This window comes from Heliangelus exortis, chromosome 15 (genome assembly GCF_036169615.1).
Source record: "Heliangelus exortis chromosome 15, bHelExo1.hap1, whole genome shotgun sequence".
Classification (NCBI taxonomy): Eukaryota; Metazoa; Chordata; class Aves; order Apodiformes; family Trochilidae; genus Heliangelus; species Heliangelus exortis.
This window is the reverse complement of record NC_092436.1, coordinates 14,885,871-14,913,388: the sequence shown is the minus strand read 5'-3', so window position 1 is coordinate 14,913,388 and position 27,518 is coordinate 14,885,871. Positions and strand designations below refer to the sequence as shown.

General features: G+C 49.4%; 1 protein-coding gene across 2 annotated transcripts; it reads left to right on the top strand.

Moving 5' to 3' along the window:
* The first annotated feature begins 163 nt into the window (after positions 1-163).
* On the top strand, positions 164-27,227 carry CYSTM1 (cysteine rich transmembrane module containing 1). 2 transcript variants are annotated; one of them, XM_071758340.1, is made up of 3 exons: positions 164-297; positions 11,951-12,198; positions 26,744-27,227. In XM_071758340.1, the coding sequence occupies exons 2-3, from the start codon at positions 11,970-11,972 to the stop codon at positions 26,848-26,850; spliced, it is 336 nt and encodes a 111-aa protein (XP_071614441.1). In that variant the 5' UTR covers positions 164-297; positions 11,951-11,969; the 3' UTR covers positions 26,851-27,227. The 2 variants fall into 2 exon arrangements, with proteins under 2 accessions (XP_071614441.1, XP_071614442.1); XM_071758341.1 differs by lacking the exon at positions 164-297 and having other exon boundaries at positions 11,945-12,198.
* The last annotated feature ends 291 nt before the right edge of the window (positions 27,228-27,518 follow it).

Sequence of the window (27,518 nt, the reverse complement as noted above, 5' to 3'; positions counted from 1 at the left end):
CTACACCTATACCTACATCTATACCTACACCTATACCTACACCTATACCTACACCTATATCTATACCTATTGTATCGATGAGGGCGGTCCCAGTGTCACCTCGGCCCCTCCCCCTCCAGTCTGACCCCGCCCCCTCCAGTCTGACCCCCGCCCCTTTACCGGTCTGGCCCCTCCCACACCCGCCGCCCTGGCGGCTCGTGACGGGCTCGCGTCGCTCCGCCCCCCCTCATGACGTCACCGCCCTCTGCGCAGTGCGCAGGAGGAACCGGCGGCGGCGCGAGGAGGGCAGCGGCTGAGGTACGGGGAGAAAACGGGGGAATAACGGGGGGAAAACGGGGGAATAACGGGGGGAAAACGGGAGAATAACGGGGAGAAAACGGGAGAAGAACGGGGGGAAAACGGGGGGGGAACAATGGGCGAAGAACGTGAGAACAACGTGAGAACAGCGGGAGAAGAATGGGGGAACAGCGGGGGAATAACGGGAGAAGAACGGGGGAACAGCGGGGGGAGAACGGGGGAATAACGGGAGAACGAGGAGGGGAACGGCGGGGGAAGAACGTGAGAACAACGGGGGAAGAACGTGAGAACAACGGGGGAAGAACGTGAGAACAGCGGGGGGAGAACGGAGAACAGCGGGGGGAGAACGGGGAACAACGGGGGAACAAGGAGGGAACAACGGGGGAACAGCGGGGGAACAACCGGAGAACGGGGGAGCGGGAGAACGGGAGCCTTTGGGGGGCAGAGAGAGTGGGTCCGGAGCCGGCAGCCTCCAGGGTTTGTGTGCCAGGGGCTGAGGAGCGGGGTGCGGGGCCGGCAGCCCCCCCGGTATCGCCCCCTGTGTCGGGGTGCGGGGTCGGTGCGGGTCCGCGGCGGGGCTGAGCGCAGTGGACGAGGAGGAGCCCGGGCGGGTGGGAGAGGGACGGGGAAAGAGGGGTGGGCTGTGAGGAAGGGCTGAGGTGTGGAGGGGAGGCCTGGTGGGGGGGAAGGGGGCGGTCAGGGCTGCTGCTCGGAAACGTCTCGGGGTGAGGAGAGCGAGGGGGCCCCCTCGGGACACCCCGCTGAGGGGTGTGGGGGGCAGAGGTGTCGGGTCAGGGGTCCCTGTCCTGGAGCAGGGGGGGATCACCGGTGAAGGCCTTGGCCGGGACTGTCTCTCCCTGTCTTAACCAGCTCTCAGGGAGGATGTGTTTGTTTTCAGAAAGCTGCTTGAACCTCTGGGTGTCAGGGAGCGAGGGTGCCCTGGGGTTTTAGGGTCCTGCCCCGTGTGTCGGGGAGAAGGGGGCACGTCTGACACTAATTATTTAGAGCAAGAGGTGTGGGGCAGCTCTTCTGCATTAAAATAATAGCGCTGCATCATGTGTTTAAAAGCCATTTTAGGCTGACCTGGATTTATAGTTTCCTCTTCCTAAAGCTGATGGAGCCCTAGTTTGGCTAATTGAATGTCATGGTGCAGTAGGATTCATCTCCTTCTCCTGGCCTCACAGATCCAGCATCCCATAGCAGGGGCTGGCTGGCTGTGTCTGGGGAGCACTCATCTCAGTCATCCCAGATTCACCTTTAGCTCTACCTGAAAGGAAAAATCATAGAATCATAGAATCATAGAATTAGCTGGGTTGGAAGGGACCTCAGAGATCATCAAGTCCAACCCTTGACCCACCGGTGCGGTTGCTAGACCATGGCACTGAGTGCCACATCCAGGCTCTTTTTAAATGTCTCTAGGGATGGAGAATCCACCACCTCACTGGGCAGTCCATTCCATTGCCTGATCACCCTCTCCGTAAAAAAATTCTTTCTGATATCCAGCCTAAATCTCCCCTGGCACAACTTAAGACTATGTCCTCTTGTCTTGGGAAAAAAGCTCTTAGTGCTTCCACCTTTGCTATGAGATCTGTGTGAGCAGAAGGTTCAACCTGATTGTCTAAATAGGGTAAGTCTTGGTAAGGTAGAGTTAAAATGACTGAGAGCAGCCCATGGCACAACAGGTAAATATGGTGATGAGATACGAGGTGTAGCAAGTGCTGCTGTGCCAGGTAAAAGGTATTTTTCTTTAAACTGCATCAGCTGCTTTATTAAAAAGACTGACCCTTCCTAGAAACATTGGGTGATACAAATAGTATTACTATATCAGGATGAGGAAGAGGCAGAAAATGCTGGGACTTGATATGTTTTAATGATCATATTTAAGTGCTTTCTGGGACAGTCAGGAATCAGTATGCACAGTGGATAAGGATCTTTTGCACTGCACAGAATAGTGTTCTGAGCAAGTACTGAAACTTCTTCAGTGTGCCTCTTATTCATGTGCTATAAAGGCCAGCTTTGTTAAAATACTGATTTGTCATTCCCCTAATGATTTGCGAGCAGTAATTGATACTCTGCAGAGGCCACTGGGTATCCTTGCTACAGAGGCTGAGGAGGAGAACAGGATGACCTGCAGATGAGTAGCTCTGCCATGCAGATCCTGTGGCTCTGATCTATGCAGATCCTGTTGGGTGGTACCCCAGGGTTTGCTAGAGGAGAAGACTTTGGTATTTTCCTGCCACTTGGACCCCTAGGTCCATATTACATTTAAAACTGCCAGTGGTTTGCTGCTCCAAACCCCACGGCTGTTCCTGTAAGCATCAACAGTGATGTTACAGCTTGTAGCATTCTGGTGGGATGATAGAAAGCTACCTAGAGGGCTGTGTTCGTGGTAAACAGAGCAGCCACCTGTTTTCAGGGTAGTCCTGGGCTTGATCAGATTAATATGTTACTCAGTTTTATTCTAGAAGGGCAGAGCAAGCTTGTGTAACTCTGGGTTTTCAGCAAACAGGTCTGGAAATCTCCTGTTCCCTGTGGCGTGGCTGTAAGGAAACTCCTAGTGGGAGCTGAAGACTTGAATGAGCAGGGTTTGAATGCCTGCCCTCAGTATTGATGTTTTCTACTCTCTTGGTTGTGTTATTGTCTTTCTCAACTTCCTGAAACTGCGTGGCTCAGTGAGTAGAAAACAGCACTGTCTCATTTTTGGGAAGAGGGGAAGACAGCAAGAAGCCTGAGTCATTCAAGCAGGGGGTTGGCAGTGCCAGCCCTGGCATCCTGCCAGCAGCACCCTGGCTTGCTGCCAGGCAGCCTGGGACCTCCCCAGGTCTCATGGCCCAGGATGCCAGAGTTTCCCTTCTGTCAGGCTTTGGGATGAAGATCCTGGCCCCCCCACCCGTGCTGTGGGGCAGGCATGTGGGTTGCTGCCATCTCTAATAGTGTCCTGGGGAGCCTTTCCAGTTCTCTGGAATCATGTGAGCACATTCCTGCTGTCCCTACACTGCTTCCTTGGAGAGGGAGCTGTGCTTGGCTTGCAGGGAGGCTTGGGGAATGCTCCTACTTGGAAATTTCTGGTCTACTGTATTCCCTGCACCAGATACCACCCCTGCTGCACGGAAGATGCTGCTGCTTCCCATGCATTACTCCATTAGCATTAGGATGCATCCTTGTGACTTTATTTGGTCTCATTCTTGGGTTTGGTGACAACTGGTATCAGAGGTCCTTGCTTCTGCCCTGTGACAAGCAGCCATTAAAAAATGTTTGTATGTGCCCTAAAAGTAAAGCATTGTTACATCTGCATGTAGGATGTGGAAAAGCAGAAATGAGGAAAAAAACCTTCCATTCCAATGCCTCCTTCCATTTTCCAACCCGTCAGAAAGTATCTTTCTGAGTAATGAGATCCTAGCTGTAGGAAATCCATGTATTTGTCTGCCTGCACTGTCTTAGGAGCTGTGTGCTGTGCTTAAAGTGTGTTCCCTGCTTGAGATGGCAAAGAAATCATCCTGCAGTCCAGGGAGGACCTGCCAGGAAACTGATCAATGAGTGCATCTGAGCTGGGGAATTATCATGAAAGACAGCTGTGGTTTCATTACTGGGTTGCTGCCAAAACAGCAGCAGTCTCAGCTGGGGTGCCGAGCACTGAATGTCTGGGTTGGTTTTGGTTTGTAACAGGAGAGGGGGCTGTGCCTCGGTACTTCCCAGCATCCTAACTGCACCTCTGCTCTCACATCCCAGTTATAAAGCCTTAAAAACTGCAACCTTTTCCCCCACCAAGGGTGCAGGTCATGTACTAACCATAGCAGAGCATTTTATTTTATTTTTTTTTTCTTCACCAACACTTTTATTGCAGGGAGCACACAGGCAGCTGTTAGAGGTTTATGCTTCTGTTGTGCAGAACACTGAGGTGGACAACAGTCTGCAAGCAGGTGATAAGTTATGAGGGTGTTGAAGTATTTCTGAAGAGGTTTTGTGTGTTCATAACAATTGGTAAGTCACTGGGGCTTCTCTGCAGAAGGAAAATCCTGGTGTTCAGACTTGTGTGGGCATGAGGCTGTGTTCTTAGAGGGTCCTGTAAGGAAGCTCCACAAAGGACATTTGGCTTGAAGCAGATGCTGTTGGCAAAATTACAGCCCCTTTAGAGCTGCTCAAAACCCTGCTTTTTGAAACCAAACCTGGAATCATGCATGATTTTGCCAAGAAGGCAGGACTGAAGGGGTGGAGTAGTTTGTAGGGACACAAATGTCAAATTAAGTGCACACAGGGGCAGAGTTCAGGCCTCGGGTGAGCTTGAAGGGAACTGGGAGGAAGGAGTATGTGGGTCAGGAACTCTGGTGGCTTCTGCCACTCAGAACAGAAGCTGAGGTTTTTTGTACAGGAAATTCCTGTGAGCAGGAACAGTGAGGAAAGGCACATCTTCCTAATGCCTGGAGCATCCCATGGCCCCCGGAGGCCTCTTAAGGAAATGGGTTTGAGGAAAGCAATGTATTGTAGTTCTTTTGATAGCACAGAGCTGGGCTTTTCACTTCTGCCTGCATTTTGGGAAGTAAAACAGGTTTGAGGAGCTTTTGTCAGAAAAGATGGGTGCAATTCTTGTGCAGTTCTCCTTCAGCTTTTACTCTAGGCTGATGGTGCTGCCTGGTGAAGTGGATGGGCAAACCCAGGAGGAGGCTTTTCTTGGAAGCAAACTGAGCAAGAAGGGAATCTCTTAAAACTTATCCTTAATATTCCTTTCATGCAGTCACTAAAGGGAGCTTGAAGAGAAGCTGGTGAGAGCAAAACACAGCACCAGTGCCATTTAAAAGCCACTTGTGCCTTTTTTTCTTTTGGATACTGTTCATATGAAATGTAATTTAAATTCTAGGCTGGTTGCCAGGAGCTGGATTGTTGATGTTAAATGTACTTTCCATTAGAGCTCTGTATTGGAAAACTGCTTCCTAATGCTGCAGGCACTGGGAAGGGGTGGGTTACATCAGGGTGCCCTGGTTGCCCTTCTCAGGATCAGTGCATCTCACCATGCCTTCCATCTTCATCTGTGCAAAAGTCAGCTCAGTCAGTATCTGACATCCCTAAAATGTGATTCCTTCTGACTGGAGCAGGTGTTGTGCCTCTTCTGCTGTCCTACAAACAATCAGCTTCTTGTCTTTAAATTCCTAAAATCTGCTAATTGTATTGTTTGGTTTGGTTTTGTTTGGGTTATTTTTTTTTTAGTGAGGAGGTTGCCTCAGTGTTCCAGACTCCTGATCTGCCTTGGGTTTTTAACTTGCTGTGCTCCACTTGTTTCCAGAGTGCCACTGCTTGCCCTGCTCCCTGTGAACAGGAGGCTTTTTTGTGTGTTTCAGTGCCCAGATCAGACTTTCATCTCCCCCCACATACAAAGCTTTTTGTTTAATTGATTCACTTGCATAGGAGGTTGCCCAGGCAGCTGTCTGTAGGGACTGGTATTTCCTTGCAGGTGAGAACACTTACTGTGTAAAAATGCAGATGGTTCTGTGCCTGCTCTTTTCCATTTTGCCAAGATACCAAGGTGTTACCAGTGCCAGCAGGAAGCAGCAGAATCACACTGCTCTGCAGTCACTTTTCAAGCCAGATTTATGCTGTTCTCAGTAGAGATGCTTGGGAGCACCAGCCCTGTAAGTAGCCTTGTAGAAGAGGGAAAAGGCTGAAACTGGGTTTTCTTGGCAGGGATAAAGGCTCTTTGTGGAAGCCCTCATGCTAACAGGAGAGCTTTCTTTCCATCATGCTTTCCCTTGTTCTCTTCAGTTGGTTGTTTTCCTGCGTGGTGTTTTATCTTCTGACCAGAAGTCCTATCTGGTGAGGCCCTCATATCTGTGCTGCAGGGCTGCTCTTGTGAAGTGAGATTGTCAGATATCTAAATGAGGCTACTGAAGTCTTTTTTTCCCCAGTTTAGGGGGGAGGGGATGCATAAATCCTTCCCAGTCATTTCTAAACACGGATGGGATAAAGGCAGATTTCATTTGATTCATAATCCACCATTAGCTGATATGTGAAAAGGTGAAGAGGTGGCAGCTTGTGGATGATGAGACTTTCCCAGATTTAAACTAAGGCTGTTTCATGGGGAAGAGTCTTGATACCTGGGAAGCAACTGCATTAGCCCTTTAATGGGTGCTGTGTGTGAGGAGGAGGATGGTCCTAGCAGGTAAAAGCTCTACATCAGCTATTCCACTTTGAAATGATCTTGCAGCTTGAGCTCTGCCTTTGTCTTGACCCAAGAGCTGTTGTGGGAGTGGGCTGGGAAAGGCTGGAAAGCACAGGACTGCTGCAAAAATCACCCAGCCTGGTTGCTCCCTCTCAGACAACCAACAAAACTAAAAGCACAGCCATGGCTGGCAAGAATGACCAAGGAGTAGGTAGAACAGGTTTTTGTAGAAGCAGAGTCCTCATTTCAGGATGTCTGGGGGAAAATAATAACTTCATGAGTGCTCTGGAAGAGGAGAGTCAGGAGCAGTGCCTGGCTGGTTCTGTAAGAGCTGCATTGGGATGCCAACTGTGTTTAAAGCTGTCAGAAAGAAGTTGGTATTTTCAAAGCTTAATGATGAAAATTGTTTCTTTAATGTTGGATGCCAGAATGGGCAGGTTAAAAAAATATATATAGTGTAAACAAAGCATCAGAATTCTGTACTTGCACCTTTTTGCTAAGCCTAAACACAGATGGTTTATGGATTTAGAGGGATTTGTGTCCTCAAAAAGGATGATATTTCTTACATACTGGTATCTCTGTGTATGTCTGCATATATACATGAACATGTGAGTTCTCTAGATGATACATTGGGTGCATACTTGTATTTCAAAGATTTCTTTTTTGCTGACCTTGTAGCATCTGGGATATGGTAAACTCTTTAAAACCCTCCTGTGAGAGTAGGGGAAATGATGTTTGCTCAGCAGTGTGGAACAAAGGAGTTCAAAGATAGCTTAAGGAAACTTCAGGATATGTTAACAAACCCCTTAGCAAAGGCACTGATGGTGGGAGGGGCAGAAGGAGGAATAGGAACATGTTTTGTCATTCTCTTCAGTGATTTCCCTGCTGTTCACTAGTGACAGTCCAGGAAATAGCTTCATTTGCTGGGTTTAGCCCTAAATGAGGTTTCCCACGGGTGAGACTGGGAAGTGTTGTACCAGAACTTCCTCATGTACCTCCTGCAGTGCCATGAGTAACCAAGGGCTTTACTGATGTGTTGGCACGAAACTCTCAGAAATTCAGCCCTGGTGCAAGGCTGGAGGAGTTGGTCTTGTTTGCAGCTCACATGGAATTACTGGTTGGGATAAGAACCCACAGCAAAGCTTGATAAGATGTTTGACTAGGAGCTCAAGTATGTCTGACAAGTATCTGCTTAATGATTCAAGACTTTGCCTTGCAAACACATACCCAAGTGAGTAAACAGGGCTCCAGTGGGCATGAAAATCATGTATGAGTTCATGAGAATGAGGAAAATCTCAGGGTCATCATGCAGTCCAAAAAGTGCCACTAGGAAAAGGGTGTGTGTGGAAGTGGGGGACAAGGAAAAATTCTTCCCAAGAATGTAACTGGGGACAAATAGCATTGCAAGGAGGCTGACCTCCTTGCTGAGGTGGAGCTGGGAGGGGGTGGATAGAAGCATCTTGGAGGACCTGGTTTCTACCAGCCAGCACCTGGCTTTGCTGAATGCCTTCAAATCCTTCAGGAGTTTTCTCTTATTCATCACAGATCTCCAGTACAGCTGCTGCTGACACTGCTTTTGCTGGATGCTCTTCTTTACTTCTTCCCTAATGTCAGTTGTATAACTTCACCCTCAACTTCGAGGGTGCAGTATGGTGCAATGTGCCCTTCTTCATCTCACTCTTCATCCTTTCTGTTGTTCTGTTGCTCTCTGAGGTCTCTGCCCATGCAGCTGTCAGGTTTTCAGTGTTCCTCTCAGTCCCTCATGAACAGACAGAAGCTCAGCTACCAGCTCCACTCCAACCCTACCTCCTCAAGAGCTCTTTGACATGGCTTAACACAGAGCTGGTAAACAGGCAAAGAGCACTGGCATTTTTTTCTTGTTCCCTGTGCCACCCTTCTGCTGTTTGCTCAGGCTGTGGATTCCAGCTCCTCCTGTCTGGTTTCTCAGACTTTTCTCAAGTGCAGTTTCTGCTGATGTGTGGTTTCCTTTACTCATCCCCTGTGGCTCTTGGTTTTAGTCCACACATCTTCAGTGCTTTCTAACCTTTACCAGGTGCAGGTTGTACACCTGACACCCATCTCAGACCTTTCTGCAGAGTTCCTTTTCTCCCCTGGTGGTTCCAGCAGCAGTTGTGTCAGCTCTCTGAAGGGCTTTTGCTCTGGTCCCATGTTGGATGCTTGATCCGAAACTGGGTGGCCCCAGTATAGTGGGCAGGTTCTGTACTGGGAACAGGAAGGAAAGTGCATGGCCAGCCCTGACATGTCCCCCAGGACAAGTCCCTGTGACAAAGGAGCAGTGTGACAGCTGAGCTCAGCTTATCCACTGTGAATTTGAGTTCACAGCCAACTGAAGAGCTGCAGCCTCTTTTCAGCCTTGCCACAGCTTTAAATCAGGAATGATATTGAGTGCAGATAAATAAAGTGATGGATGTGATGGGGGAAGAAAAAGACTGCAAAGGTTGGGCTGGGCTGACTGTCCTCTTAAGGTAGGAGGGCTTTGGTAAACAGAAGTACCGAATGTGAGACTCTTGGCTTGAGCTTGACAATGATCACCAAAGCCAGATGAGCCCTGAGGGTTCTTAAGAAAAGGGTTATGAACAAAAGAACATGATCTGCTATTTGCTGCCTTTGAATGCCTTGTGTATATGCATATATATATATATATATATATATACACACACATATGTGTATTTAGGGTGCCAACTTACAGCCTAGAACAGACCTGGAGGGGCTCAGAGGTGGGAGAAGTGTGTGGAGGGACTGGGTCCTGCCTGAGGAGCAGACAGACCTCTTTGGCCTGGAACAGGGGGTTCCCACGTGCCTGGTTTGGTGAATCCCTAGGGTTGGGAGGGTGGGTCCTGATCCCCACCTCCTGCAGTCACCTGGTGGGGCAAGAGGCAGCTTTGCCCAAGGCACCCAGCAGAGCTGGAGGTGCCTTCACACCCCAGCTCAGAGAGGCTGAGCAGACTCAGGGGGAGTTCACTGGGATTTTGCTGCTTGCCTGGGTCCTCTCTGGCTTGGACAGCAATTGTTTACCCTGCCACATGCAGCAGGATGTAGTATACAGATGCACTCACTCTGGCCTTGTTCTTTGGGAACTGGCTTTTGGCTGCTATTTTGGGATGATTTTCTGGGTTAGATGAACATTAGTGACCCGTTATGTCCCAATTCATTAGTTGGTTGTGTTCCATTTGTAGAGCTTGCTGCCTGCCTTTTGCTGGCTTGCTGAAGGGAGAACTGCTTTGCTGCAGACCTGGTGTTGCAGAGCAGAAAGGTGGTTAAAGAGCTCAAGTTAAATGTATGTTGTGCTTGTCTGTTCTGAAGTGAGCAGTTAAGTGGTCTGGGAGGCCTGGCAATGACCACAAAAAAAAAAAAAAAAAAAAAAATTAAATAAAATTCCTTTCATCCCTGGCATGAGTTAAACACTTAAAACTCTTATCAAAGATGTTAAGAAATAGCATTTGAAAGGTAATGGTTAAGGTAAAGGTGAACTGCAGGCTGGCAAGGCCTGTGAGGCCCCAGTGTGGTGTGACTGACTGTGACTGACTGTGACTGACTGTGACTGACTGTGACTGACTGTGACTGACTGTGACTGACTGTGACTGACTGTGACTGACTGTGACTGACTGTGACTGACTGTGACTGGTGTTGTGGTGGGAGGGATGTCAGGCTTCTTCCCTTGGAGTGTCCCTCTGGAGTCATTCTGAGTTCTCCTGGGCACTGTGTGTGATCAGAGTGGCTGTGAGAGTGGCACAGGGTTGTCCCCATGGTGCTTCTGCTCCAGGGAGCATCGTGCTGGTGCCGTTTGGGCAGAAGTGAGGTGTAAATAAGCAGAGAACCTTGGGATCCTTCCCTGGGGTGCTCTCTATGGTGATGAAACAGCAAGCTGTAAACAGCTCACTTCACCCTTGTCCTGGATGCAGGAGCTATACATAGCCTCAGAGCTTGGCTCACTTGGGTTCTGCCTGGCAGAAGATTGCTCTGAGCTCACTACAGAGTTACAAAAGTGAAATTTTTTAATCTGCATCATGCCAGAGCTCGGTCTGGAGGTGCTGCTGGTCTTGAGTGAACTCAAACCCTGCACATCCCCAAGAGTGGCTGCACAGCACTCAGCATTTCATTCTCTACAACTCCCTGAAAGGAGGTTGGAGCCAGGGGGGGGTTGGGCTCTTTTCCCAGGCAACTCTCAGCAAGACAAGAGGGCACAAGAGGTCTCAAGTTGTGCCAGGGGAGGTTTAGGTTGGACATTAGAAAGAATTTCTTTCTGGAGAGGGTGATCAGCCATTGGAATGGGCTGCCCAGGGAAGGGGTGGATTCTCCATCCCTGGAGATATTTCAAAAGAGCCTGGATGTGGCACTCAGTGCCATGGGCTGGGAACCACGGGGGGAGTGGATCAAGGGTTGGACTTGATGATCTCTGAGGTCCCTTCCAACCCAGCCAATTCTAGGATTCTATGATCTGGGTCAGCCCAGCCCTGCTGCTTGCCCTCTCCAGCACCACCAGCTCCCTCCTGGCAGCCTCTCCTGCTCCATGCCGGATGCAGTGAGCCTCAGCAGAGGAAAATTGAAGTCCTGGTATTTCTCCCTGAAGGCTGTGGGCAGGTGTGTGGAGCAGAGGGGAAATGGGGACTCTTCCACACCCTGCAATATTAAAGGAAATGGTCAGGATGGTTCCTGAACACATGGTATTAAAGACACTGTTTCTTAAACAGGGAGAAGCTTCAGAAACCTAACTTAAGAAGTGGTTTGCTTAGTCATGCTGCTTAGAGGTTAATTAAAGCTGCATTCTTGTGCCAGCCTTGGCTTTTGTTGGCTGTACCATGAGTCATCCAGTACATAGGTTCGATGAACAGCAGCTCTCTGAACTGGCATTAATGGTGCTTTTTTGAACGAATTTGAGCCCAAGGTCCTGACTGCTTGTGGCTGCTTGATGATTCAGTTGCATATTACTGGAAGGATCAGTGATGTGCTGGGTAACAGTGTCATCAGGAAATTGTTCATACCTGGGCTTGCTCCAGATGCTTGTAACAATTAGCAGAAGTGTCATGGACATTTGTGTTCACTGGTTCTCCCATCAAGGCTATCAAACATGTCTTGAACCAGCTGTGTTTCTCCACGTTTTTCTTTTTTAATATTGACAGAAACATGAGGCAATCTCTTCTAAATCTCCCTTAAAAGTAATTTAATCATGGGTGGAAGCAAGGGATTTTGTTTCGCAGTTGCAAGACTGTGAGATGTCTTAAGGTCAGCAGCTGGTGCATTGGAAGGCAGCAAGTCACTGTGTTGCTGAGATAAACTCTTAAAAAAAAAAAAAAAACCACAAAAGAACTTCAACTCAGTCCCATGATAGGTTTAGAAATAAACTCACTGCTTGACCAGGTATCCCCAGGTCTGTTTCTCACTCTCCATGTAGAAAGAGCAATCTGAAATGGAAACTATGTGGTCTTGGGTGAAGCAGCCAAAAGCAAACCAGTTCTTCTGTTTGTTTTCCTTCTTCTGCAGGACAAATTCTGCCTCCCACATGAACTACGAGAACCCTCCACCCTACCCCGGCCCGGGCCCGTCTGCCCCTTACCCACCCTATGCCCAGCAGCCAGGTGGCCCTCCTGGCCCATACCCAGGCTATCCTCCTGGACCAACTGGGCCCTACCAGCCAGGCCAACCAGGTTACCAAGGGTACCCCCAGTATGGATGGCAAAATGCACCTCCACCTCCAGGACCAGTGTATGCAGATGGGCCTAAAAACACAGGTATGCCTAGCAGCTGTGGCTCAGTGTAATCCTCTCCCTTTCTGGCCAGCAAATGCATAAATGACCTTGAAGCAAGGTGTTTACCAGCACCTGGCCCTGATGGGGCTTGTTTATAACCTGTTTTCCTGCTTTCTTTTGCTGTTGTGTCTCTAAGAGCTCTCTGGCTGTTGGAAGGTACTGCTGAACATTCTTACTGCTGATCCCTCCCAGGAATCCTCATGCTGAGATGGTCATACATGCATTTTGCTGGGAATCCTTGATTATGCTGAGTTGGAAGGGACCCATCAGGATCATCAAGTCCAGCTCCTGTGCCTGTGTAGAGCACCCCCAGAATCACACCCTGTGCCTGAGAGCATCACCCAAATGCTTCTGGATCTCAGGCAGCCTTGAGATTTGTCTCAGCTCTCATTCTGGCAATCTTTTGGTTAATAAGTTTCAATCAAAGACTGCACAGTTAATGCTTTTAGTATGCAGAGGTACAGATCCTCCCAAATTAATGTGCACCAATTTTCTTGATCCCATCAGTATCTGTCCAAGTGATCCAACAGTGCCATTGGAATAATTCCTGGGCTTTTGTTGGTGTTTTTTTTTTTTTCCTGAAGCTATTATTCTGTGGAAGAACAGATTTCTGGGGAAGGAAAGGAGGATGACATAACTGACCTTGGCAGCTAGCTGGTCCATCTGTGTGCTGTGTCCCCTCAATCTGGTATGCTGGTTTCCTCTGGCACCCAGAGGTCTCCTAGGGCACACTGCAGTGCTTGGTGTCAGAGGAGGGCTGAGATACTGATTTAGGGACCATAGCATCTGTATAGGAGAAGAAGCTGAGAGAGGTGGGACTGTTCAGCCTGGAGAAGAGAAGGTTTAAGGGATCCTTTTGCATAAATATCTGATGGGAGGGAATGAGGAAGAGTGAGCTGGACTCTCCTCCTTGTGTCCATGGACAGGAGGCAATGAGCACAAACTGAAACACAGGAGCTTCCCTCTGAACAGCAGAAGAGACACTTTTATACTCTGAGAGTGATCAGACCACTGGCTTGGGCTGCCCAGAGAGGCTGAGGACTCTCCATCTGTAGAGACAGTCACAGCCTGACTGCACAGCCTGCTCTAGCTGATTGCTGCTCGAGTCAGGGGGCTGGACCAGATGATCCAGAGATCCCTTACAACCTCAGAAACTCTGGGATTCTTGCAAGGTTGGATGTGGTCTTTTCCTCACTGGAAATAAGAGGATGTAGCTTGGGTTTTTTTGGTAACTCTTTGTCTTGCTGGCAAGTAGACTTGCCTGGAGACCAAGTTTATTCTTGTCAGTGTTTCACACTTCTAAAAATCTCTACTTGTATATCATGGGGGTGTACTCACCCCCTCACCATTAGCATGGGGACTCATGCTGCCATGCTGCAGTGCTGAGCTTCAGGCTTCTTTGGTGATAAAGATCCTCAGCAAGGCTGAGAAGCCAGAGACCATCATCTCCTCTTTCTCTGTTGTAGTGAATATCACAAACAGACCTGAGCTGTTGAGAAGTCTTCAGTACCTGTAACTGAGCTGGAAGGCAGAGGATGTGACCAGAGCTATCAGAGGGGCTGAACTTGTATAGAGATGCTGTCCAGGTGGGAGCTGCTCTCAGGAAGGAAAGGAGACTCAGGGGTTTATGTGCTAAGTGTGTCATGGACAGGGTGACCTGGGGTGGAAAGAAACAGGGCTAACATGTACCTCATCCCCAAGTCAGTGCTCTGCAGCTGTGTGAAGCACTGGTGCCTCAGGCACTGCTGTAAAGACTGGCTGAAAAAGTGGGTGTCAGAGCTGACATCACTTGGAAAATAGTCAGGACTCAATTTCCCCAAAGCCTTTGCCACTGTGAAGCTGCCTTTGGGCACTCTCCATGTAATGTCATTGTCATGGCTTGGGACAACGTGCTCTCTGGGCCTGTCAGGGCTGAGGTTTGGGTGCATTTGCTGCATTTTGAGCTCTCTGCCTGCTGTGCCCCTTTGCCACCTCATGGTACTTTTGACTCAGCAGTGTGCTGTGACAAAGGTCTTTTCAAAGCCCTCATTTATTGGGAAGCTGAAACTTGAGAAGTTCCCTGTGAGAGTTTTTGACTGCAGTGAATCCAAAGGAAACTTGACATAGAGTGGGCAGGCTGAACTGGGGACAGGACATTTTCAAGAACTTTTTTTTTTTTTTTTTTTCCCCCCAGTATTCTTGGCTAAAATGGTGCACTGCTGGACCAGTGTAAATAAGGTCATCCCTGGATTTATAGCTGATGTAAGATGTCAGGAATATTGTGGATCTGGCCAGAGTTCCCAGATACAATCAGTGAACAACTGGTGTGAGCAATTAGCAAAGTGAATGAGTGGAAGTGATGAGCTCAGCTTTTTTGTAAGAGTGAAAACCTCAAGGGTTTTCCTGTGAATGGGGAGGCATCACTACCACCATGGGGACTCAAAGCATAATTGGGGTTTTCCCTGGAAAAATATGTGTGTTTCACTGAGATCCCAGGTTTCTGCTTCAGGACACATGGTTTTGTTGTTAAACTTAAGGTAACACAACTGCAAACCCACAAACCAAAGATCCTCTGGTACATTCAGTCTTCAAACTGCCTTCCTGTGGCCATGTGTGGTTTCTGAGCCCACCTTGGGAGCCTCCAATTCCCATTGCTTTTGCTGAAGTGGATATAATGTATCAAAACATTGATTAATGTGCATGCAATTAAGTTAGGGCTATAACATTGTGTTTGTCTGCAAACCCTTTTCCTTTTCTTTGATTCTCCTGCTGTTAAACACCAATTTTCCCTTGCTTCTTTTTGGCCAGTCTGTCAAACTAGAGCTTCATCTCTGTCCCATGCCACTTCAATAGAAGCCTTTCTGAGAGAGCTTTCAATGAAGCTTTGGTTAATGACCATCTCCAGGAGTGCTTAATGTAGAATGGGTATCCCTAAAAAGGTTCATTTTAAAAAAATAAATTTTATACTAATGTCGTGTAGCTGTTGGTGTGGCTGAACCTCTAAATGTAAAAAGTTGACATCTAAATTTAGTCAGGTTATTACAGTCTGCTTAACTGCTCTGGCATGATTTAATGTGGCTTGTCAGTTCTTGTGGTGTTTCCAAGCAGTTCTCTGGGAGTCATAAAATGATGGAATTGGCTGGGTTGGAAGGGACCTCAGAGCTCATCAAGTCCAACCCTTGATCCACTCCCCCCGTGGTTCCCAGCCCACGGCACTGAGTGCCACATCCAGGCTCTTTTGAAATATCTCCAGGGATGGAGAATCCACCCCTTCCCTGGGCAGCCCATTCCAATGTCTGATCACCCTCTCCAGAAAGAAATTCTTTCTAATGTCCAACCTAAACCTCCCCTGGCACAACTTGAGACCTCTTGTGCCCTCTTGTCTTGCTGAGAGTTGCCTGGGAAAAGAGCCCAACCCCCCCTGGCTCCAACCTCCTTTCAGGGAGTTGGAGAGAGTGATGAGGTCTCCCCTGAGCCTCCTCTTCTCCAGCCTCAACACCCCCAGCTCCCTCAGCCTCTCCTCATAGGATCTGTGCTCGAGAAGAGCTACTGTGTGGGTGCTTTCATTTCAGAATGGATGACTTTGCTTAATCTAATGAATTAAGCTACTCCAAGTAATGCATTAGTATTTCTGAATAGCTGTGTGTCCACGTTGAAGACTACAACATTTGCTGTGCTTCAAATGTAATGCTTTAAGTTGTTTTTCTATGTGGGCAAACTGCAAAGTGGGATCTTGTATTGTGGAATGTAGGTAGTGTGCTTATGAGTGGAAGTAATTATGCATCATAGTTTGATCTTGAGTCAATCACACAGATGGAAATAATTACTGTTGAGCTCTCAAAGTCTGAGGGTAAAGTAGCATTCCATGATGACAGTGTTATTTCATCTAACAATTTGTGGCCTGTCTGGGGTAGCAATAGATACTGCCTGCTCAGCTGGCCCCTGGAGAAGAAAAAAAAAACCTCCTGTGGCTCTCTCTCTGTATTAAAAACAAAGCTGCATCTGTGCTGCAGTAGGGAAAGAGCTTCAACTTGGTTGTGATTTGTCACCCATGCTGCAGAAGAGCTTATGAACCACCAGCTTGTTTCAAGGCTGCTGCTGCAGGACTCTGTGCTGAGCAGCCTCCTGTGGGTTGCTCTGCTTGTGTGTGCTTCTCCCCAGCCACAGCACCCATTCCTCTGCATCCTCAGGGGTGGGAGCTGTAAGCCCAGGCTGGGGACCTCCTCCCCTCCTGCTGGGGCTGTGCTTGGCAAGGGGAAGGAGCATCCAGGCTGGAAAAAGAAAAGTTACTGCTGCTAAGCAAGCAGTGACTCTGCTAGAGGTAGGTGAGAGGGAGGGTGTTGTCATCTTTTCAAAGTGACATTGAACAAGGGGACACCTGTAAAGGTTTGCTGGAGGAAGGTGCCATCCAGAACAGCTCTGAAGAAGGAGGACAAACTGATTCCACTCTAAAGTGTCTGTGTTGGATTAGTTTGTCACAACCATGGTCAGAAATCACCTTGCAGTTTATTTATTAAGACTTGGTGGTGTTGGCCATGTGCCTCCTGTGTATTACAGCTCTGTAGAAGAGGGAGACTGAAGCTGACAAGTGGCACCTGGTGGACCTTTGTCCCCTCCCAGAGTGGATGAAGTCCAGCATGTGCAATCAGAGTCCCCCAAGCTACCTCAGCACTGCTGGGTGTGAAAGGCCTTGAAGTGTGTGTCTGTTCCTTCTGCAGCTGGAGGAACAGTGAGCTCACCAAGGTGGCACAGCAGCCCCCATGGCTGTGGTTTAGGTTATTTTTGGGGGTTGGTTGTGTTTTGGTTTTTTTTTTTTGATAGTTGGCTTGCAGGGGTTACCTATAATGAAGTCTTCCAAGAAGCAACACTTGCATTTTGCAGGGGTTAATAACAGACTTGGCTGTTGTTTGTTAGAAATAAACAGCTTGACCTTTACCTTTAGAGCTGATAATTTATATGCAGAGCCTGAGGGGTATTAATCTTAAGGGTGTCTGATTCAGCTTCCTGGGGCTGTGAACTGCCTTGTGCTGCTTTCTCTCTGCATCTTCCCTGCTGCAAGACCTGGGAGCTGTCTTCCTGCCTGTTCACATGATGTATGCTGAGGCCTGGAACCCTGTGGATGTGCCACTCAGTGTCACACAAATCACCTCCACCAGAACAAAGCTGGGGCAGGAGCACAGTGCCTGCCTGGAGCATGGCCTGAGGAGCTGGGCCTTCACTTGCTTAGAAGGAAGGAAATACCTCATTTCCCCACCAGTATTTTCATTATAAAATAATTTGGTATCAGTCATAAGGAAACTGCAGTATCTGGTCAGCAGATACTTTCTTGTCAATGTAAATTAGAGGTGAAATGTTATGCTGTTGGTAATGGAATGCTTTAAAAAGAAGTGGAAGGAGCCAAAGTGACAAAATGACACACAAAATCTGAAAGCACTAGCTGAGGGTAGGAATTGAGGAGGCTTAATTTCTCCCCCTCCTGTTGATACCTCACAACATGAGGGATGGGGCTGTTCTGTGCTGTGCCAGAGGGAACCAGGCTCTGTCAGCACCCTTCCTTCCAGCCACAGGCAAACAAAGCTCAGCATTGCATTTGACCTAGTGTACACACAGGGTGGAAATCTCATTCCTGGAAGTTGATTACTTGCAGCAAAGCCATCTGTGATAAGTGTAATAGTCACAGTGATGCTGCCTGGCTCCTCATGTTTGGCCTGCTGCAAGAATAAAAAGGTCACCTAGATACAGCACTGCCTTCTGCTAGAGGGGTGGGTATCATTCAGTCATAGAGTCAGATATTTGCTTTTTATGGGTCTCAGTGTGGAAAGGAGGGGATTCTAATGGCTCTGGTTAGGCTCTCCAGTGCCTTTCAGTAGTTACCCCCTCACTTCTCAAACTGTGTCAAGCTGAAGTTTATTTGGAGGGCAGCATGTATCCCTTCCATCCCTAAAACCCTTTCCAAGCAGCCTGTCACCAGGATTTAGCTTACTGTTGTGGTACTTTCAGGGCCTGCAACTCCAGACAGCTGATGTCCTGCCAAAAAAAAAACCAAAAAACCCAACCCACCACTCTCACTTGGCAATTGTTCTCTTATCTGCTTCTCATAGTGTAGTGTTCATTAAAACCTGGTTTGCTCTGTCCCCCAGGATTGCTGTATCATACCTCCCTCTGTCACTGGTTTGCAGCAGCTGACTGCACCAACAGTGGGGGCTGTTTGCTGAGAAACACCCTGAGTCCTGAGCCTGGTATCTGCCCTCACCTTTGCTGCTTTCCACCCCCAAGAAGGAGCTCACCTGAGAAAAGCCTGATGCAAAGAGAAGGTTTTCCCACTTCAGGGTCCTGTATTTGCAAACATTCTTCAGACAAGCTGGCTAAAGAGGGCTGGACTGAATGAAGTGGGGTTGCTTTTCTGGGGAGTTTTGTCAGCTGTGGCTGGGTGAGAAGCACATCGTGTGAAGCCTTTTTCCAGGACTGAAGTGCTGCCCAGATCGTGGCACTCTGGCCCTGGGGACACTGCCCAAGGAGAGTGTTGCTACCCTGAGTGGCTCCTCACTGTGTGACCTTTGCTTCAAACCTGGGTTTGCACTCTGGCAAGACCCTTGTAAGACAGTTTGTGTAAATCCCCCCAAGCCTGGTCTTCTTTAAAGCTAGGACTGATTGTGATTTTCAGTGAAAACACTGACTCAAGCTGAGGAATGTCCTTAGCTCTGCAGTGGAAAATGCTTCCTTGCTTTAACAGCAAGTTAAGATTTCACTGGTTAAAAAAATGTTAGAGAAAGTTCTCAAATTCTGTAGTTTTGTACTGTGCCTCCATTGCAGTAGAAAAGAGCACTGAAGGGTCTGAACCCTGAATTACTCTGCTTTAAACTGGGAGGAAGCTGGTTTCTTATGTGTGCTTGGTACACTTTCTAAGCTGTGTGATGGGGTTTATGGTGCTTTGGAAAGCTGACCTCATGCCTGCTGACATTCTGCAGAGATCTAAGTGCTTATTACCAAAGTTACACTTTTCTCCTAGAAGAATTCCTGCCTGTAGTCCTGCTTTTTAGACATTTAATTCTTCCTGGGCACATCCACTCCACAAATGCTGATTAGGATCACTTCCATTAGCTGAAAGATCTCTTAATCTCATCCCCTAGTGCTCAGGTGAGGAAACTTTCTTCCTTCCCAGCCCTGAGCTCCCCTGCAAGAAAATCTTTTGCGTGGTAAATGATGAGACACAGCCCATGCAGTGTGTGATGAGCAGCTTGACCCTTGTGTGAAATGCTGCCCTGGGCAATGGAACTGCTGCACAGTAATTCCCTTGAACTCTGGTGCCTGTTCAACTCCCTGAAAGCTGAAGCACCATTCCAGCCTGACCAGAGGAGCTTCTTACACTTGCAGGAACTGGATGGGAGGATTTTTCCCAACCTGCAGCCACAGAAGCAGCAGGGCTGGTACCAGTTGTACATCAGTTGTGTCCTTGAGTCTGGGCTAAAATGTGGACTGGATCAGCAGCATCTCTCTGGTGGCAGAGGGGATTTTCAGGTGAAACTGCCCAGTTTGCTTCCTTGATACTTGGTTTTTGACAGGGTGGTTGTGGCATTGGAGCTGTTTGTGTTAGGAGCTGGGAATTGTGAAGTCCCAGGGTTGTTGTTTCCCAGGCACACGCTGGTTTAGGCCCAGTCACAGACTGGTTTAGGCCCAGCTGGTACCAACCAGGCCTGGGCTCATTCACCCACCACACCCCACACCCCCTCTGTGGGACAGGGAGGAGAAAATCCACCCCAAGGCTCCTTACTCCAGACAAGGACAGGGAGAGTTTCATTCCCTAATTACAGTAATGGGCAAAAACCAGACAGGTCCAACTTGGGAAGGAAAAAAAAGTAATTTAATCTACAAGGAGAATGAAAAAACATGGCCAGGGTTTAATACCTTCCCCCATCCCTCCCCTCTCCTGGTCCCAAATCACTTCACTGCCACCTCCCCTCAGGGCACAGGGGACACAGGGGGGGTTCAGGCTCAGGTGTTTCTGCTGCTCCTTCCTCCTCAGGGCAGGACTCCTCACATCCTTCCCCTGCTCTAGTGCAGGGTCCTTCTCATGGGAGAGTCCTTCAGGACCCCTGGGACATGAGTCCCTCCCGGGCTGCCCACAGAGTCACAGAGCAGTCACCTCCTCTGCCAGGGGCTCCTCCATGGCTGCAGATCCACATCTGCCCCTCTCTGTGATCCTGCAATGGCTGCAGCTTCACCTCTGCCCACCCGTGACACTTCAGGGGCTGCAAACCCACATTTATCCCCCTGTGCTCCTTCAGGCACTGCTTCTCCATGGCTGCAGGGACACAGCTGCCATCTCACCATGGGCTGAGGGGAATCCTCTGCTCAGGCACCTCCTCCCCTCCTTCTGCACTGACCTTGGTGTCTTTTCACTGGCATTGCTCTCTTACTCATCCTCTACTCTGCAGCTCCTTTTTTTAATTTTTTTATTTTCAGTTTCATTTTTGTTTTCTTAAATCTGTCCCTCACAGAGGAGCATCCAGGTTCCCACATCTGCTTGTCCTTGGCAGGGCCAGGATTGGAACTGTGGGAGCTCCCAGGAGCCATCCCTGGAGCCCTCCCACTTCCAAAACACCCCAGCACAAACCCAAGAGATGCAGAGGTGTGGGAATTCACTTCAGGATTTGTGGCTCTCTGGGAGACCAGGGCTGGCTCTGCACACATGGAGTGGTGGACCCCAAAATGTAGCTCAAAACCACTTGATTTCTAGTCACTGGCATCTCTGCATCCCTTGGCTGCCAATAACATCCTTGTGCTGACTTTCCCTTCTCTGGCCTACATCCTGAAAGGAAAGACTTGGGTTAGAATGTTTGGGAAGTAGATGCAGATGCACAAACTGACTTAGCAGGCAGCACTTAACCCTACAAGAAATTATTATTAAAATGGGGTTGTGCAGTTTTAAGCAGTTGTTTTAAGCTTGCTGGCTGAAGAAGCAAAACCAAAAATCCTGGTGCAGAAGCACCTTGTGATAAAAACCACTTTATTCACAGCTGGGAAAAGGCTCAGTGGTCCCTTCTCTGCTTCATGCTTCCTCCCAGATGACAAGGCTGTGGTGTAATTAATACTTCTGCTCTGAGCAGTGGTCACTATGGGAAATTGCCATTCAGATACCACAGGAAGAGTTTGGGGTCAGCAGCAGCAGTGGTTGTTAAATTGCTTGTTGCTGCTTCCTCTTGGCATGCTCAGGCCTTGCCCAATACCTTGCAGCACCTAAGAGTGGTTGCATGCAGTGGGTCTGTGTGCCAGCACCCAGCTGCAGCTGAAGGAGAAGAAATCTTGAAGACTGATGCCATTTCTCATGCTCCAGCCCCTTAGGAAGGGGAAAAAGTCCCCCCAGGTGCCTGGAGCTCACCCTAGGGATGTGCCCAACACTTCCCTCTGCCAGGTGGCTGAGTGCTGCCCTGAATGAGCTTCCATCTGCCTGGATTCCATCAGACCTGGAATACCTGGGCCCCAGTAGTGTGCAGCAGGACATGTGGGACAGACTGCAGAGCTGGTGGGTGCAGAATGGGGCTGGTTCTGTTTGCAAAGCCTTCTGCTGTGGAGCTGGTAAAGCAGTGCTGGATGGAGCACTGCCCTCAGAGGGTTTAGTTCAGTGGGGTGAAAAGTAATGCTCGTGCCTTTCCCCCATGGATCTAATGATTAACATGTCAATTAGGTCTGAGAAGAAAAAAAATGTGTGTGCTTAAGATAAAGCTGTACTTGAAGTAACAGGGTATTGTAGGATTTGTTTTCAAACCAAAGTGGGAGTTATTTGCACTGGATGGTGCAGCCTGGTACTGTATGCTGGGGAGTAAACAGGGAGTTCTGCCCTGTTCAGGCAACCCCAGTTCATTGTGATTTATGCTGGTTAGCAGGTGGTGGGAGGAGCTGCTTAACTTACACCATCCTGGTTTAGGAAAAAAACAGTGGAAGCATCAAAATTTGAACCTCAAGTGGGGTGCTGTCTGGTGCCTCTGGGAAGAATTGCCCTTGTTTCTTTTCTTCATCAGATCCCCAGTCCCCAAGTGCTAATGGGCTTCTGCTTGTAGTGGCCCAGTCCCTGGCATGCCACAGGAGATCTGGGACAAAAGAGGCAGAAAGCAGCTAATGAGGTGCCCAGCAGGGCTTGTCACAGCAAACTGGGGGACTTCAGCTTGGAGGCATTCAGGCTGCTGACAAGCCTACAAACCCAGCAGCTCCCTTCACTGACGTATTTTGGGTTGGGGTTTTGTTGGCAAAGCTGTTTCAGAAGAAAACCTGCTCTGTAGCAATGGAAAACTGGTGGTTGAGGTGAGCTGGAAAGGAGTTGGGGGGCATCAGTGATGTGCTCTGGAAGACTTCATCATGAAATTGTTTTAGGAGTTTTGAGAAAGGTGCTTAGTTTTGTTATGCTTTCTCTTACTGTTTACAAGGAATCCTCTGCATTTAAAGTAGTGTAGGCTGGGAAGAGAGAATGAAGCTGATACCATAAGCTCTTGATTTTCAAAATTCAGTACTTTTGTCACTGTGTTTGTGGCAGTGCTTTGCAGCTAATGCTCAGCTGCAGTGTCCAAAATAAGAGGGTTATATAGGATGCCTGCAGCTTGAGTGGCCTGGCTGGAAGGGGTTCCTCCAGCCCTCCCTTGTGTGTTTTTCACTCTTGGCAGCTGTGGGGCTGACCAGTCTTCACGTGTTGTGCTCTGCTCCTCTCCTGTACAACCCCACACTGAACTGGTGGATCAGCAAAGCTTTCCTCAGTCCTGCCTGGCTCTGTGCAGTTTCTCTGGTGACAGGAACGGAACAGAAGTACTGATAAAGCTTCAAAGGAAGTGATCATTAAACTCAAACTGTAGGGCAGAGGTGGTTGGATTTTACTCATAGTCCAGATTCTCCCAAAGTCAGGAAACTTCCAGTGTGTCCTGCCAGGGGCTCAGAGCTGTGAGCAGCCAGGGGCAGACTCTGGGAGAGGAACTGAGGTGGAAGAAGGCAGTGTCCTCTCCAGTGTGTATTTCAAGGAGTCATTTTTGGGGCTTTTTTAACCTTGGGAGGGGAATGGGTTTGCTGAGTACCATAACCCCCTGTGCAGAGAGGAACACAGCTGATTCCCAGAGGGTTTTGTGTCATGGACTGGTGTAAAGTGACTCAGAGTGTTCAGCAGGTTTGGAAATCCACAGCACTGCCAAGAGACCCCGAGGCCTTTCTCTCTCTTCTTTGTCAGAAGGTTTGGACATAGTTGTTGGCCTCTTCTCCCATCCCAGTCCTGCCCAGTTAGTGGGCAGCTGTGCCCAGTATCAGCTGGCTCAGTGCAGAGTTTTCCAGCATAAGCTGGAAGGGAGGCAGCAGCCCTGGACTCCAGTGCCCATCTCCAGCCACACACAGGGCTACATTTGGATTAATATTTCAACAAGTGTTTCATAACAGCACTCTCTACATGCTTTGAACATGCTTTGTTAGGATGTCCTCACTGCTTGGCTGTACTTAAAAGCTGCTAATGGATTAATCAGAAATACTTCAGGCAAACTCTTCACGTGTGCCTGCAGTCATGGACAGGTAAATAAAGTAAATAAATGGCATAGGTCAGGATCCATTTTATCCCAGTTGAACGCTGGCCCAGCAAGCATCCTCTCCCCCCAGCAGAGGCAGGAGGAGATGGCTGGCAAGGAGCCCTCTCTGCCTCTTGTGTGCACACCCTGCCCTGCAGAGCAGCTCTGTGTGTCCTACCCAGAGCCCTGGAGCTTTCAGTGTGTGTCTGACCTCTGCTCACTGTACCAGGACCTTCTGAGAGGAAACAAAGGCATGAAAGAGAGGTTTGTTCAGAGCTCCTGCATCCACCAGGGAAAAAAAACCCGATGGTTTTTTTCCCAGCCTGAAACACACCCATTTCAAGGTTCACCTTGCAAGCTGAAGGTGTTGTGCACCCTTCTGCCCTGCTGCTCTCCTCCTGTCCTGTGAGTGCCCTTGCATCTCTCATCCCAGGGTGTTAAGGCAGGCAGGGCAGCTCTCCCTGGGGCAGGGCAGGGTGCTGCTCAGGGTGTCTGGGTGCTGCTCAGGGTGCCTGGGTGCTGCTCAGGGTGTCTGGGTGCTGTTCAGGGTGTCTGGGTGCTGCTCAGGGTGTCTGGGTGCTGCTCAGGGTGTCTGGGTGCTGCTCAGGGTGTCTGGGTGCTGCCAGCAGTGCTGGTGCTGCCTGGGGAAGGGAAGCAAACCAGGGAGGGGAGCTCTGCTTAACCAGCTTCTCCCCTGGGCAGCAGGGAACAATTCCCTTGGTTTCTGCTGTTGGTACCATGAGATCCCCAGCTCTCTGGGGTCTGGGCTGGATGTGCTTGGGCTGCCTGGAGGTGTATGGGAGCAATGGGGCTGGGGTCACCTCAGCAGGGAGAAGAGGCAGTGGAAGGAGCTGCTGCTGTAATGCCAGGGGAGGTCAGAATGCTCACAGGGCTTCATGATCTGGGATGTGAAGCCTTTGAAGGGCTCCCATGCATTGTTTGGAGTGCAAGTTGGGGGCTGTGGGGGGCCTGACCAGGCTCCTGTCTGCCTCGGGACAGATTCCTCCTTTGGATGGGGTGAATCTGTGGTCCATGCTTTCAGTGGGATAAAATAAGCTCTCTTGAGTAGCAGGAGGATTCAGCAGGGTGCTGAGCTCACAAACCATTAACCTTGTTGTGTGCTCCTTGCCAGTGTGGCCTGAGCACAGCCCTGCAGGTCATGCAGCTCCCTCTCTGTCTCCAGCAGGACACAGCTCTGCCCCTTAGCTCTTCCCAGGAGGTGTCTGTGCCTCCTTCCCCGTGGCCATTTATTTGTACACAGCAGCTGAATCTTAGCTTGAGGTCACCTCCTCCTCCTCTTTGTCCTGCTGGAGGTGAAAAGGCTCCAGAACAGACTTACTGCAGGCTGGTGCTGAGCAGTCAGGAAAGCTGGGGATGCCTCTGAGAAGGTGCTTGAGAAATGTTAGAAAATGCCAGAGAGAGAATCATAGAATCCTAGAATTGGCTGGGTTGGAAGGGACCTCAGAGCTCATCAAGTCCAACCCTTGATCCACTCCCCCCGTGGTTCCCAGCCCATGGCACTGAGTGCCACATCCAGGCTCTTTTGAAATATCTCCAGGGATGGAGAATCCACCCCTTCCCTGGGCAGCCCATTCCAATGGGGGAGGAACAAAAGAGTGAATGTTTTGCTGATTGAGGATGGGAATGAGACTTGGACACCAGAGTCAAAAGAGTAGAAATCCCCCTATCAGTTTACTGATAATAACTAAATAATACAACTAAATAAAAAAATACAAAATAATGCACCTAAAGCAGACAGATACAGAGTAATGCATCAAATCATTCCTACATGAGAGAAAGGACAGTGATGAGGAGAGATCCATCCCCACTTGCAGACATTCCCATCACCAGATCCTGTCTCTGGGGAGCTCTGGTTGCAGTGAGGATTTGCAGAGCCCTTCCCAGGAAAATCCCATACCATGCATCCACCTGTAGGGGAGGCACCCAAAGTCCCTGAAACTGGGTCCAACCTTAAATGCTTAAAAAAACAGCATGACTTTTATATTCTGCTGTGCAGAACTATCTGGTTTATGCCCCCTGACTCACCAGGACTTGGCCAGAGTCCAGGATGAGGGGGGTAGGGTTTCCTAAAATATTGTCTCCAGAGGTCAAATCAGCACAAGTGCTATTTTGGGTGGTTAGATGCTGGCATCAGCATGACTATTGTTACACCCCAATACAAACCCCACTGATACAAAGGGTATTAATAAAAAATACAGGATTCATCCATAGGTCACCTCTGGCTTCTGCCTGTTGTCCAATCCTTAGCACTGCAGTGGGAAGCAGCAGAAAGCTGCAACAGGAGGTGCTCTGGGTGTTCAGTGCAACCTCTGGAGGACCACGGAGGAGGTGGATGTTTCCAGAAGGGTTTATGGTCCCTGGAGGAGGTTTTCCTGGCAGGGCTCCTGTGCTGGGGCTGCAGCTCTTGCAGGTGTCACCTCCGGGCTGTGTCTGGGCTGCAGCCCCCATTCCCTGCCCCCTCTGCTGCTCAGGGCAGGAGGCAGAAGGGAAGGTGATGTTTTACTGGTTGATCTTTGTTCCTCACTTCCCAAACTTATTTTCATGATAATTTAATTCCCCCCAAGTGAAGCCCGTGCTGCCCAGGCTGGTACCAGCTGAGCCATCTCCTGGTCCCTGTGCCCCCCAGGAGTTTTCTCACCCTTTTCCCACCTCCCCCTGCCAAGGGGAGGCAGTGGGTGAGCAGCTGGCTGGGGGCTCAGCCCTTACCCACCCCTGACCCCCCATTTCCTGGCGGGTGCTCCCTCCCCAGCACCCCAAGAGCTGCAGGAGCAGGGGATCCCCCCCTTCCTTCCTTCCTTCCCCAAGCCCAGGGGTGCAGAGGGGCAGGAGTGCCCTGGGCTGCAGCTGTAGCAGGATCGGCTGTGCCGGGGCCCGCAGAGGTGGTGATGGGCTGTTCCTGGGGGGTGTTGCTGTGTGTCTGACTGACAGACTGACTGACTGACTGACTGACTGACTGACTGACTGACTGACTGACTGATTCTCCTCTCCCCACGCAGTGTACGTCGTGGAGGAGCGGCGGAGGGACGACTCGGGTGAGAGCGCCTGCCTGACAGCGTGCTGGACCGCCCTCTGCTGCTGCTGCCTCTGGGACATGCTGACCTGAGCACCCTCCTCCTCCTCCTCCTGGGCCCTACCTCTCACCGACTGCTATGCAGGCTCCCCACTCCTCTCCTGACTCCTTTCTGTTACTGTAATCAACGCTCTGCTTTGCACAGCCAGGAGTTCCCGTCTGTCTGTCAGTCCTAGCGCCTTGTTGGGGTGTGTTTGGGGGGGGGTGGGGTGCACTCCTTTATTTTAGTAAAGGAAAAAAAAAAAAAATCCCTTTTTAACATTTCTAAGACTTTTGTTGTAACTTTGAAGAACGTGCTAATGGTCTCTTTCAGCCAAAAGCCTTCTGATGAAATGTAATTTATCAGTTGAGATTTTCCTAGTCCTAGAAATGGAAATGTATGCAATAATTAAAGCCAACAGTTGATTTTCTTTGCCAGGTCATGGCTGTCTCAATAAATCTGTCCCCTAGAGGGTGTGCTTCCCCCGTTGCTGTCTCTTCTCAGCCTGGTGGATTCTGCTTCCAGGAGTTCCCAGCAGCTTTCTGCGGGTGTTCAAGCCTCGACCCCTCACTTGCCCCTGGGCTGGGGGTGCCTGGCCCTGCTGTCACTGGGGGATTTCCTGGAGAAACCTGGGGCACAAGCCATGAGAGTGCAGTGAAAGCAGTGGGGTGGGGAGGGTGCAGCGACCACCAGCTCCCTCTCCTCTCCCAGAGCAGCTTGG